Raw genomic sequence first — 14,933 nt, forward strand, 5'->3', positions numbered from 1 at the left:
TATATATATATATATATATATATATATATATATATGGGGCGGCACGATGGTGTAGTGGTTAGCGCTGTCGCCTCACAGCAAGAAGGTCCTGGGTTCGAGCCCCATGGCCGGCGAGGGCCTTTCTGTGCGGAGTTTGCATGTTCTCCCCGTGTCCGCGTGGGTTTCCTCCGGGTGCTCCGGTTTCCCCCACAGTCCAAAGACATGCAGGTTAGGTTAACTGGTGACTCTAAATTGACCGTAGGTGTGAATGTGAGTGTGAATGGTTGTCTGTGTCTATGTGTTGACCCTGTGATGACCTGGCGACTTGTCCAGGGTGTACCCCGCCTTTCGCCCGTAGTCAGCTGGGATAGGCTCCAGCTCGCCTGCGACCCTGTAGAAGGATAAAGCGGCTAGAGATAATGAGATGAGATTATATATATATATATATCTGTTGATCATCTGTTAATTATCTTCACATTAAGTTGGGCTTAACTTAATGGGCACATTAAAGTTGTTAATTATCTTCACATTGACAGTGGGCTTAAATTTGATAAACAGATTAGTTCTGTTGTTAGAACGAGCTTTTTTCAACTTCGTCTCTTGGCCAAAGCGAAGCCGTTTCTCAGTCGGCAGGATCTCGAGAAGGCAATTCATGCATTTATCAGTTCGAGACTGGACTATTGTAACGCCCTGTATGTTGCCTCAGCCAGTCTTCAATTTTACGTCTTCAACTTGTACAGAACGCTGCGGCCCGATTTTTAACAAGCACGTCTAGACGTGAACACATTACTCCTGTGTTGTCGTCACTCCATTGGCTTCCAGTCCGTTTGAGAATTGATTTTAAACTTTTGTTTGTTTTTAATGCCATCAATGGCCTGGCTCCCTCTTACTTGTCTGAGATTTTAACTATTCGTGATCATGGTAGGGCCCTGCGTTCTTCGGGTCGGCTTCTGTTAGAAGTTCCAAGGTCGAGATATAAACAGTGGGGTGATCGTTCTTTTGCTGTCGCTGCTCCCAGACTGTGGAACAATCTGCCCCCCGACATTCGCACCACTATTGATCCCGGCCTTTTTAAATCAAAGTTGAAGACCTACTTTTTTAGATTGGCATACAATCCTGACTAGGGGAGTCTTGTTTTTGAGGGGTGCTTCGTTTCGTCTGTTTTATTTCATGTACTTCTGAAAGGCTTTTGGCGATCTGCAGCACGGTGGCACCTTCCGCAGTTAAAACCTGTGTTTTTATGTGTTTTGGTGTTCTGTTTTATGGCTTTGATGTAAAGCACTTTGGGTACCTTTTGGTTATTGTAAAGGGCTATATAAATAAAATTTGATTGATTGATTGAGTTAATAGTATGCATAACTATCGTCTTTGCATTTAGTTACGGCTACAATATGATCAAATTTTATTCTACTAATGTCAAATTTAGCTGGTAAATTTTTCTTTCATAGGAAAAATCCTAATGTTGTGCCCGTAAGGATCTAATCCCCTTGAGTGGTTTCTATATCCACTTCTTCTGAGTGGACTTCTTGGTTTTAATAACTTGTTTGCTGAACACAAACATGACAATAAGTTCTTGTGTTAATGGACCAGACTCCACTTTTGGATCATTAATCCCTTTTGACGGAGAATGCCCTGCATGCATGGTTTGGCTTCTGACACATCCGTACAGTTTTAAATGCAATACCTACAATCTAAAAATTTGCTTTTATTGCATTTATTTAAATTCCCATCTGTAATGGAGTGACGTTGCATCCCATTAATACATTAGATTATTAGATTCGAATGGAAATAAAATAGCCAAGGATCTTTATGGGCCCCGACTTGGTACAAGTATGAATAGGTGGGCCTGAAAGCAGAAAAGGTTGAGAACCCCTGGACTACAGCATATAATGCTGAGAGGGCAGTCCACCCATGGTGGATGGAGGGACAGCGTGAACAGCGCCCACAGTTTGCACAGGAAGCTGATGTAGATGAGGAGGACAGGTTGTTCCTCCTACATGAAGTGGCAAAGTGATTGATAAGACAGTACTGCAGTACAGACTCCGGTTTTATAATGTTTTTAGTTTTATAATTCATCTTTGCAATACTGCTAGTCATTGTTATCGGAAAAACAAAGTGTGCTTTGTGTCCTAAACTCTATATAAAAAGACGTATTACGTACCAATACCGTACGGGAGTCTTACATATATGACCTTGATTTATGTTTCATGTTTTCAGGGCTTGTCTTGTTGTTCTGTTGCAGAAATAAATGTTAACAATAAATGTATTTTTTTAATGTACTTTTGTCCAAATAACCCAATTATACCCTTAGAAAACGTATCCGTGCTGCCTTGAACCAGGGATGAGAATTTTCCCCCGATCGGCGGATTTCCGACTTTTTCAGACCAAAATGATCGTTTTTGAGCGTGCGCGCGCAACATTAAGGTCTGCATCACGCATCTTAGAATGTGCGCGCGCGAGGGAGACTGTGTGCAGTGTTGCCAGATACTGCTAACGTTTTCCATCCCAAAATATGTTCCAAACCTGCCAAAATGCACTTAAAACCGCCCAATGTGGCAACACTGCCTGTGTGCTTGTTCATGTAGCGCATGCCAGACAAAGAGCATCCTGATTGGGTTACTCAGCAAAATAAGCCAATCAGTTTTCAGTGTGGGCGGGCTTTTATCTCTTTTCTCGAGGACCGGAGTTTTCAGCTGAGTCAGTGCAGCCTACAGGATCGGCAGAGAGAGCGCGCGTTCGCCCCAAAAAAACAAAAGTACAAAACCCACTTCAGCTCAGATTACACAAAAGAATCTCCCTGTCTAATAATCTCCCTGTCTAATAATAAAGAAAATAAATAAATAAATAGCCAAAAATCATTAGCCCCTGGAACCCCTGGGCCCCGCCCTGTTTTTTTCAGACTTTTTAAATATTTTTCATTCTCATCCCTCTTGAACAGTGTACTTGAAAACTTGCCGAAATACTGCAAAATTTTAGGGCAAAAGGTGTCAAACGTTAACGTTGAGGCCTGACTACGAGTGTGATGAGTGACACGGTTTTGTCATGTGACCCCACCTGTATGAGGAGATGTACTTGGTTGGTAAGTATGTCCTCACTCTTTGTGTCCACGTGCACAGCATTTTGAAGTGGCTTGGCAGTTTACAGGAAACGCTCAGATATTCAGGGGCATCTGCAAGACAAAACCAAGCGACCAAATTAAACACGCACGTAACACACACACAATGACTTCACAGCAGGCAGATTTCTTGGTAAATTCTTGGGAACAGGCTGAACACTCTCAGCTCGTGATCTTTTCGTGCGGACTATCGCGCCCTTCCTGACAGGAAGCTGGAGTGCTGTGTTGTGTAGTGATTTCCTGTGACAGGAAGTGTTTTGAGTTTTACCACCACACGCTTATTGTCTCCAGTGACCTCAGCCCACGGTTTGAGCAGGACATTGCTGAAGTGCTTCCTTTTTCACCACTCCATTTCCTGACTATTAAACTATAGCCACCAATAAAACCTGATGCATAACAATCCTATTTAGGCAAGGGGCTGCTCAAATGTATAATACTATTTATAAATAAATAGCAAACTGAAAATGTGAAAACTGCGTAGAGAGTCTGTGCTTCCAGTAATAATGATGTGAAAAATGTAATGCAATCAAACTCAATCTACATCAATTCTGTTACAAAGTTTTATACATTTTATAAAGAACATTAACAAGTTGTTCCAGGAGTTTTCCAGTTTGACTCTCACGGACTTCTGTCTTTAGCTCATAACACATGATTTTATTCAGCGACGGACCAAAAATTCTCTATACTATGGAAGCCTGTTGCTGCTATGCCAGAAAAAGAAAGACGGATTATCGTCATGTTATTACGTGAAAAGTTTATTGCGGTAAGATGTTTTAACAAGATATTTTCACGTTATGACACACAAGCTTGCACATTACAACATTATCCACCATACTCAATAACAGCAGAAGTCAAAGCCAGGATGGGTGTGGCGCCGATCTCCGTTTCGATAGCCCTCGGCCTCTCGCCTATACAGCTAGGGTTAAAGTAGGGGGCTAGTCCTCTGGTAACCATGAGAGTTTGACTTCCCTACTCGCATCTGCCAGATGGCACCATTTTTATGATGGTCTTTGGTATGACCCCTACCGCGAGTAGAACTCACGATCTCCTGGTCAAGAGGCACACACGCTAACCACTAGGCCAACTCGTGGTTAACAACAGCAGAAACTTGTCACTTGAGCATGAAGTAAAACTTGGTTAAATCTCATCAATGAGCCGTATTCCTCAGCTGATCTGATCTCGACACACGGTTTCCTCATTCAAAAACGAGTTTCAAGTTACAGCCAAACTATATACATTATCTTATATATATATATATATATATATATATATATATATATATATATATATATATATATATATATATATAACTACATAGCTAATATCAGACACAGTCTCAGATTTAAAGTGCATATTCTGGACCAATTTTGTGTTTTTTTTATATGAAAGTATGTCCCTTTACACACTCATCCAGAAGGGTAATTGTGCACAAGGCCATCTGTCTACAGCAAAAAAAAAACAAAACAACAAAACGCGTCTGGAAAAATCCCAAGGGAGTCTGGAGCCAGATTCGTGACGTCACCTGCGGAAGCGCCAGCAGGCTGCGAGAGCTTTGCACGGTTTCAGTGCACAGCCTGTGTAGACCAAGCGCTCCCATTTCTCTCTCATTGTCCGGTCTTTTGGGAAACAATGAGTACTAATCCCATCAAGATCGGTGTTGCTACACCCTCCTACGATACATCTGTTAACCATTTTAATAATTACGTGATAACGTTGAAGAAATTTGCAGAAAACCACCAGGTCGTTTTCTCGTGAACAAACCAGCGCTGACGTAGGATTCAGAACGAGGCGTCCCGCATGCGACGTCACGAAAATCAATGTTTGCCGGGAAATCCAAATGCCAAGTTTTTTCAGAGGCGGACCAATTCACTTCAAATGGCTTGATTTCATCTGAATTTTTCTGGTATTGCGCAAGGTAAAAAATTGCACAGAATGCAGAATGTTACAGATATTTGGCCAAAGTTTAATATAAAATAGGAGAATTACATTGATCTTGCTCCTGAATTTACCCGTGATATGCACTTTAAGTCTAGGCTGAAAACATATCTGTTTAGTCAAGCCTTGTGTTAATGGTGTTTATGAGGTAAAGGTGCAGATCTGGAGGGTCCTCAGACAGAGTGTGTTTTGGTAAACTGGGATGTATGGATGCTGTCAGTCCCTGCTCGCTTGCTCACTCGAGTTTGTTGACGGTGTAGTGGCTGACTGCTTTATGTCCCGGGGCTCCCTCATGCCTGTGTTACCTTCTGGCTCTCCCCTTTTAGTTATGCGGTCATAGTTAGCTGCCGGAGTCCCTGCTTGTACTCAGTGCAATATGTATACTGTTCCTACTTATTCAGGTGACATTGGGCATACCTAACAACCTGTGTTTTCTCTCCCTCTCCCCTCTGAGTTACATGTTGACCCTGGGATCGAGATCCTGACCTCTTCTGCTCCTCGGACCTGCCTGATCCATCCTGGTGCCCTGTGTCTGGTTGGAGTCTCATCGCATCGCTCCTGTGGACAGTTGAAAGTCGCACCTGGAGGACGCTCTGGACTCTTACAGTAATGCTTTTGTGGCTGAGGACTACAGTTGACTTGCTAACTTTAGGACTGCAGTTGTCATGAACAGTTTTGCACTCAAGTTTCCATCAATGAAGAGTTTATAACATCAACAACACTGATTTCATGTTAAAACCGTTAATGTTATAGTCATGTTGTCTGTTCTTGCCCAAATGAGGATGGGTTCCCTTTTGAGTCTGGTTCCTCTTGAGGTTTCTTCCTCATGTTGTCTGAGGGAGTTTTTCCTTGCCACCGTCGCCACAGGCTTGCTCATTGGGGATAGATTAGGGATAAAATTAGCTCATGTTTTAAGTCGTTCAAATTCTGTAAAGCTGCTTTGCGACAATGTTTATTGTTAAAAGCGCGATACAAATAAACTTGACTTGACTTATATAGTAGTAAGAAAAGTTTATTATAATGAGTTCACTTATGTTGTAAGAACATGAAAATATCTTGTTACAACATGGCACACTTGAATTTCTCATGTTAGCGTGATACTGACCCATTTTCCTTTTTCCAGCACGTCAGCAATAAGCTTCTGTACTATACCGCTTCGTTATTTTGTAAAATTAACATTTAGGAATCTAAAATGGCCGCTTTTTTTTTTTAATTAACGCGCTAATGAAACAGACATGACGTTATATATTACATAGTTAAATCTGAACTTAGGTGCACTGTTTAAAAGGTGTTACTGCGGTATGATTTTAATGTGTAAAATTAATTACTCTGGTGAGCTAACTAAGCCTACATGCAACAAATGACAGAAATCCCGTGAAGTACCGTGCCTGTCTGCATACAGATTCTTTTTTTTTTTAAAGAGGGGGTGGGGGAAAAAAAATCAGTTTAAATTAAGATGATTTTCTGAACAGCAAAATCACACGAATTAAAACCTTTACCACCTGAAATGTGGTTTGTGATCGGATTAAAAGTAGATGGCCTTTTGATTTAATAAAATCGGTGAAATTTGGTCACTGTGATACACTACCGTTCAAAAGTTTGGGGTCACCCAGACAATTTTGTGTTTTCCATGAAAAGTCACACTTTTATTTCCCACCATAAGTTGTAAAATGAATAGAAAATATAGTCAAGACATTTTTCTGGCCATTTTGAGCATTTAATCGACCCCACAAATGTGATGCTCCAGAAACTCAATCTGCTCAAAGGAAGGTCAGTTTTATAGCTTCTCTAAAGAGCTCAACTGTTTTCAGCTGTGCTAACATGATTGTACAAGGGTTTTCTAGGCTACATCCACACGACAACGGCAACGAGAACGCAACGCTTGCTGAAAACGATGCAATACACATGCCACACCTCTAGGTGCGCTGTAAGACAGTCCCATCGGAGACACCAGGACAATAGAAGAAGTAAGGACGCATGCGCATAAACCATTATGCGCGAGACTTCATATTAGCCACAAAGTCAGGAAAATCTGTTCGTAAAGTTACGTTATAATGACCAAATACAATGAAAAGTATTTTTCCAGTCTCACCTGTGGAAGGTAATCCCATGTGATCTCGTTTGGACGGCAAACCTGTTGGTACAGTTAAACGCAGCACATGAATGAGGCATCTTTATTCTCCGCTTTGCCCCATCCAATATGGCGGCGAGGATGACGTATGATTCTACGCGGAAGGCGGCGTCTTTAATGGTCCGGAATAAATTGAATGCTACACGTTGATGGATTAATTTGTTCTTCTACGCCCTTTTTGAGGAATGTATTGTAGGACTTAAACCAACATCTGAAGAGATGAAATCGCTCCTTTTTTTCCCCTATTTTTGCTGGCGGGATTGACTCTGCCCTAAGGGCAGAGTCTCTCACTCTCTCTCTCTTTCTTTGCACCATTACACAATAAATATTCACAGTGAAAATATTTTGTAAGAACGTTTCATGAACCAAAGTTATAGGATTTGTTGACAACTCGCATCGAGTTCGTTACACTTCTACCCGGCGTGAAGCACATGTGGTTGTGACGTCATTGTAAACAAATCCGTTCTACTCATCCAGACGACTTCGCAATGGCACCGTTGCCAGATCTTTCCACTCTGGAACCCGTTCTCAAAAGATTTCGTTTTGGGGCACCCAAAACGCCGGTGCCGTGTGGACGCCAGGCCGAAACGATAAACAATTTTATCAGATTCACCTGAATCCGTTGCCGTGTGGACAAGGCCCTAATCATCCATTAGCCTTCTGAGGCAATGAGCAAACACATTGTACCATTAGAACACTGGAGTGAGAGTTGCTGGAAATGGGCCTCTATACACCTATGGAGATATTGCACCAAAAACCAGACATTTGCAGCTAGAATAGTCATTTACCACATTAGCAATGTATAGAATGTATTTCTGATTAGTTTAAAGTGATCTTCATTGAAAAGAACAGTGCTTTTCTTTCAAAAATAAGGACATTTCAAAGTGACCCCAAACTTTTGAACGGTAGTGTATATGTGAGGATGGGTTCCCTTTTGAGTCTGGTTCCTCATGTGGTCTGAGGGAGTTTTTCCTTGCCACTGTCGCCACAGGCTCATTGGGGATAGACTAGGGATAAAATCAGCTCAAGTCATTAAAATTCTGTAAAGCTGCTTTGCGACAATGTCTATTGCTAAAAGCCCTATAAAAATAAACTTGACTTGAGATATGTTTATTTCTGTAATATCTCAAAAAAAAAAAAATCAAGCCATTCTGTGGCTGGGAAGTTATTCAAGTTATTTTAGGGGATTCCTGAGCAAATAACACGCATGAAATTGCTCACTTTGTGCGCACCCTCACCTTTCAATGTGCACTGACAGTTCCATCATTCTGTCGCTAAACGAACAGCTGATCACACCGAGGTGCTCGCTGACCGCCGATATTTATTAGTTTGGTCCTGCGTTTCCTTTCTTTCGTATAGAACATAACGTCTTTTCTTCTCGCTTTCTTTCCGTTACTGTAGTTGGGCTTTCACGTTTCATTCGCACACACATCCTCCAGTTTCAAATTCATATCCCACAATGCCTTGCGTGAACAGGGAAAGCCCGCCATGTCATGCATGATGTAGTATCTTGAATGAGGTCACGGTGAAGCAAGAAAAAAAAACGGTGGAGAATTTAGGGCCACGTAGCTCTAAATTCATTAACTGTTCTTTTCGGGGAAAAAAGTAATAAAATTGGAAGTCTGTGATTCGAATTAAGTAGGTTTCAGTCCGCTAAACAAAAATAATTGGGTGTTGGGGGAAAATTATTTTTATGACCTAAACATGAAAAATCTGTTTAGGAAAGTGATGCATGATGTACTGTCGTATCTTGTATTGCGTCATGGTGAAGCAGGAAAAAAAAACAACGAAGAATTTAGGGCCACGTGGCCTTAAATTCATTAATTGTTCTATTTTAATAAAAACTAATAAAATTGGAAGTCTGTGATTCGAATTCAGTAGCTTTCGATCCACTAAACAAAAACAATTAGATGTCAGGAAAATTCTTTTTTATTTTACGATTGAAATTTGAAAAATCTGAAAGGCAGTACATCTTTAAATCATGTAACTCCTATCAGAACAGCTGAAGTGTAGTGTTTGGTGTGAAGTGCAGCGTTCACTCACAGCCCAGACGCAGTGTGATGCTCTGCAGTACTCTTCCTCTCTGCTCGTGGCAGCTGTAGTTACCCTCCATGCTGCGCGTGGTGTTGGTGAGAGTCAGAGAGCCGTCCGAGAGGTGAGACCGCTTCGTCCACACTAAGCTCCCGTTGTGTCTCCATACCACCGCGGACCTGCCAAAACTCACAATCAATCCCTCAATCACTTCACTGACCCTGTCCCATAGAGGGTAAGTTAGCACAACCCCTTTTCACCGCAGTATTCCCGTGGATATTATAGGTATTGACTGAATATCGATTTGGTCTAAGCGGTGGCTTTCTGTGGCCAAGTTCAGAGTCTGGGGAGTCGGTGTGAAGGGATTCATTGAGATTGTGCTGCAGCAGATTGGCCTGTGTGTTTAACTAGCAGGGTGTGAAGCATGAAGTTATCAGCATGTTTACTGGAAGACTTGGCTGAGCAGTCACGTAGCAGCTACACAGATCGGAACGTACCCTGGGTGAGAGCCTCTGCAGGTCAGCGTCACGGTGGAGCCCAGAGAGCCAAACTGTACATCTGAAACTACACACACACAAAACATCAAAAGCTAAAACCGGACTGAAAAACTAGCATTATTACAATTACATGTGACACATTTTAGATTAGCACAGTGAGCAAACAGTTTCAGCTCAGGGAAATAAATGCACTTTAATGATATTTATGTTAATTTTACCATTAAACTACATTCTTTCTATGTTCAAGCTTTTGCCAATGAACATTAACAGAATAAAATGTGTTAAACTTGTATTCTATTATATTACCCACATGGATCAGATCATTTGCAAAGTTTCTAATGGCACCTCTTTGCCCTAAATGAGCAAACCGACAATCATATGGTCAGGAAGACTGTAACTCCACCCTGGAACAGACCGAGACTGTTTATGTTACCCTCCTTTACTACCCCTTCAGCCTACAGGATTTATATCAGGGATGGAATAACAGGCTTTTCGTGCCAAGTACTGGACAAAGAGGCAAATACGTCCATATGCACTCTGAGGAGTGGCTGGGCTCCAACACCCTGGGTCTAACTGTACGACAGCAACGGTTGTGCTCAATGTCTGCTTTCAGAAAGTATTGGCAGAAGCATATCATTTAAAAGCCCACCACATTTCTCACATTTCTCTTCATTGGGCCAGCAGGAATACTGCCATTCACTCACACACACACACACACACACAGCTTGAACTCTTTGTATAAGCCATAAATGATGCATGGGGAGTTGCTCTTGAGTTGAATTCTTACAACAGATGCATACTGTTTGTGCAAAACCAACATAACTGGGCCTCAGATTTGGGGTTTGATTTAAAAAAATAAATAAAATAAATTTTATTTTTTTAAACTTGTCTTGGCTGATATCAGTGCTCCGAGTTTGATCAAACACAAGAGACATGGTTATGCTCTGGCAGAATTAACTATGAATATTTATTTAGAGGAGATGCAGGTGCTTAAATGTAAGCAAAGCCAGAAGTCTATAAACAACATTTTTCCTTCAATAGAAAGGTATTTATCTGTAGCATCCAACATTTCTTACCTTCATTGCTCAAGATCTCAGAGTTGATGTGGATGCAGGATAGAGTGAGGATCCCAATCACTATTAGACCACCGGGGCATGACACTAAGCCGGGCATCTGGGAGGGGAGGAGAGATGAGGAAAAAAAAAAAAAAAGAAGAAGAAGAAGCACAAACGTAGTTGATAAAACTTGTTCAAGTACCAGTTAACAGCTGGCGATCCAGCACCAAGGTCCCTTATTCGGTTTGAGATTGGCGCAGGCTCAGGTAAGGAGGAAAAACTACCTGCCTGTAAGCCATCAATGCAACAGGCACGATAATTATGGACAGGAGGCCTTTGGGACAACGCAAACACGACCGCCGTACCAGATGTGTGTACTTATCCTGTCCTTTCTCTATAAAAGCATCACAGAGAATAAACATTACCCTCGTGCATATTTGACAAGGGAAGCAAAGCAGCTCATGGTTACAGGGTCAAGAGAGGCGACGCCACAACGCCACACTGAACAGACCTCGGAGATATTTCTCTAGAGCGTATTTAACACTTCTACGAAGGATAATCAAAGAAAAACAACGAGGTGGTCCAGGTCATTCACAAGGTTAAGGCTTCAGTTTTAACTTTGCAGATTTGGCTCATCTTTACTCAACTTAATGCTCCAGCTGTGTATTTATTGCTTCATGTTTCTAAAGTATATAAAGCATGAAGTGCATCTCTGGTCAATTCTTTGTGAGGAAACTTTGACTGCATTAAACGCAGGAAGGCCAAAGCTAATCACTCCCTCAGGCTAAGTAACATACTAATTCTTAAGCTGTGAAGTCACACTGGCTGCTGCTACATTCTTAAGTGTGGTAGCAATAGTAGGGTTAGTGATCGCAGTACAGTCATAGAAGTTGTAGTGTTCACTATGAAATCACAGGTTTTCCCTATAGACGGGTGGCAAGTCGTACTAATGGTGCGTCCTGACAGTGACCACAACGTGGCTAGTTGGACTGACAACATTAAGCAGTGGCCTCCAGCTACTGATGAAGGTACCTTATACTGATGGCAGTTATTCAAAATGTACATATATGAGGCACTGGTTACAACAATAACCAGAAATACAGAATAGAGAAAAAAAGGGGGGGGGGAGAACCACTTGATTAGCCTGGGCCCGCCCATCCTAAGTGTGACGCAACACGGGGGCCTGTTGCGAGCTTGGTCTGTCAAGGCAAGCTATCTCCAGCTCTTCCAAGCTCCCGAAAAATCGGGAGCCAATCAACTTTGAGCATCTCCAACGGCCCTGGGTAGAGGCGTGTTCAAGGCACTGACGTAGTAGAACTGCGACCGGAAGCCATAGATTGTTTACAGAATCTATGCCGGAAGCGCTTCATTCACTAGAAACATTACGAACATGGAGCAGCGGCAAGCCTTTGACACAGCGGTAGATGCTGTATTGAAAGCATTCAACGGGAAGTTCTCATTGAAAACGGGGCAAAGAGCAGCCCTGGAGGTATTTATCTTCTTCCTGTTACTCAAGCAGTTTCCGTCGCGTCACATACGTCAGAGGAAAGAGTGATGTGATTGGTTTAAGCTTCGTCACAGCCTTTTCTGGCTTCGACCAGTAGCAAACTGAGGCATTTCAGGGAGGCGGGTCAACCATGCCTTTGGGAAACGGTTGGGCTTAATATCTTTGCCAGACCAAATGCTCGCAGAGCTTTGAAGTCGTGTTAGCCAGACTACCACTTGATCACCTGCCACATTTCAAGCAATAACGTGTAATAACCTATACTGTACCAACATTACATTACATAGCATTTAGCAGACGCTCTTACCCAGAGTGATGTACAACAAGTGCAAAAGTCAGGTACACGAATTGCTGAACCTCCAGACAAGAAACTTCTAGTGCCAACTGAACAAGTGACAACAATACTTAGTGCAATATTCTCTTGATGTATCAATACTCAATCAGCCAAGGAAATAGCCCAACCACATAATGTACAACTAAATAGAGAACCCAAAATGGCTAACCCCAGGCTAGACAGTACAGACCCTGGCACGCATCACTGTACTAGCAGGCCTAGACATTAAGCATTTACCACTGGTGGCCCATTGGGCCAGTGGAATTGAAAAGTTACTGGCCCAAATGGAAAATGTGGTGGCCCAAATGTGCGTGGTACCCACATTCGGGCCACCACATTTCATACAGTTCATAATACACTATGATCATTGATTTTTAGCTAGAAAAGTAAACTTAAGGGGTATATGTTTTTGCCAAGTGCAGCGAGGCTGAAAATTTTTGCAGAATATCCCCAAGCCACATGACTGTAGGAGGCAATAATCTCATCTCCATACAAAGTAGGGTCACATTTTCATGCCCCCCCCCAATCAAGTAGTGTCACTTTTTCATGACCCCCCCCATAAATTCATAGCCCCCCCTCCCCCATAAATAATGACCGCCCCCTAAAATTAAAAAGAGCCTTCTCAAGATTATCACAACTTTTATATTTTGATTTTGTACCTGAAAACAATACTGACAAAAGACAGTAACTTGGTCCAAATTACCAGCAATGGACTCAAAAACAGTCAAATCAAATTGAAATAAAATATATAAAATGTTTTTGCTTCTGAAAATGTGCACTGCACTGAAATAGCAATAAAGGTCAATTTAAGGTTTATAGTTTAGTGCAATAGCTTTCCTCTTCCACACTCTCATCTAAAATGCGTGCACATCCTGCTGCCATGGTGTCACCAAGTGTTTACTTGGCCTTTGGCCAGGTTGGGGAGCGTGGAGTTTGAACATATTTGAATTTCACCGTTCTGATGGTTTCCTTGCCGCAACCGTCTTCGTCTACAAGATGCTATTTTCCCGCTAAAATGACGCTTCCGAACAGCGCCGAACATCTCCGAAGATGCACGAAGACGACACACTCCTGCCGCAGAGCGGAGCGTGACGAAAACAAAGATGACGGACCTCGTATCGAAAAGGTGCATTTTACGAACAATTTCTTCACAATTCTGGGTAAAATATGAGTAATAAAATTTGTTAATTTGTATCAAAAATGTACTGGCCCACCTGGGCCACTGTTTGGCCAAATTTAGTGGCCCGAAAGACATAAGAAACACCGCCGGGCCATCGGGCAAGTGCTAATGTTGAGCCCTGACTAGCCTGCTTAATCATTCACGTGTTGCATTTAACCATTACAGACCAGTTACATTCACAAAAGATGCAAAAATAAAAATGACTGAATTAGGTATTCCAAAAAGTTTTTCATTAAAATCACCCAGCATGTGATGAGCCACTTCTGGTGACCATCGATGTAAAGTGTATGGTCTCAGACAGGGGCTTCACTCTTCATGAAGTAAACGCCTGTGTATTTCACATTCACATCCGCCCCCAAAGTTAAAGTTTGCCATGACTGTTGGAGCAGCTGAGGACTGAAGTTGCCAGAAGTAAGAAAAACTGAACACTTCTGAGGACAGCTTGCACTCATATGCGCATATGATTGTAGGGAGACGGCAGTGCAATAAGGGTGACTTGTTTACTTCTGGTGCTTCCTTGGATTCGTCTATCGTTCTAGTAAAAGTAATAGTGGTGATAGTAGTAGTAGCAGAAGAAGAAACAAGAAGACAGTCATCTATATCCCTCACCCTACATACCAACTATATACCAGGTTTCAAGATATTATTTGTCATATTTTTCAAGTTCTGCTGCCCTACCTCTTTACACTGACCTCAGCAGCCCATGGCATAATCCCACCAGACCTTTGGTCCAGGTGAGCTAAAAATTAAAAAATTCTCACATTTCTTAGTATCAAAAGGCACTTATACATTACTTAATCAACACATATACCAACTTTCAAGACCATACCACTCAGTTTTCAAGTTCTGCTCCGGAAACAAAACCTACCCCTAAGGCTAACCTAAATCAGAAATTGTTTCCATGGAAACATGAAAAATTAAAATTTCTCAAATTCCTTAGTATGAAAAGGCACATCTACATCACCTTGTTAACATGTATACCAAGTTTCAAACCCGTATCATGAATAGTTTGGGATATATGCTTCGGAAACGAACATTGCTCTTAGAAACTAATTTTTATGTAAAAACTTGAAAAATACTGGGGTTTTTTTACAAAAAAACAAAATAGCACAAAAAAAAAAAGGCACCAGTTCACATATTGCTTGATATGTATACAAAGTTTCATGAAGATA

At 41.8% G+C, this 14,933-nt stretch overlaps 1 protein-coding gene across 2 annotated transcripts in view; it reads right to left on the minus strand.

The window, feature by feature from the left end:
- The window catches only part of il11ra (interleukin 11 receptor subunit alpha), a 112,692-nt gene that overhangs the window by 34,605 nt on the left and 63,154 nt on the right, over positions 1–14,933 (minus strand). For both annotated transcript variants that reach the window (XM_060909303.1, XM_060909302.1), the window contains exons 2-5: positions 10,765–10,861; positions 9,689–9,755; positions 9,204–9,370; positions 3,034–3,148 (exon numbers count right to left, since the gene is read on the minus strand). In XM_060909303.1, the coding sequence (XP_060765286.1) occupies positions 3,034–3,148; positions 9,204–9,370; positions 9,689–9,755; positions 10,765–10,861 (446 nt within the window). The remainder of the gene's footprint in view (positions 1–3,033; positions 3,149–9,203; positions 9,371–9,688; positions 9,756–10,764; positions 10,862–14,933) is intronic.

Source organism: Neoarius graeffei, chromosome 25 (assembly GCF_027579695.1).
Source record: "Neoarius graeffei isolate fNeoGra1 chromosome 25, fNeoGra1.pri, whole genome shotgun sequence".
Lineage (NCBI taxonomy): Eukaryota > Metazoa > Chordata > Actinopteri > Siluriformes > Ariidae > Neoarius > Neoarius graeffei.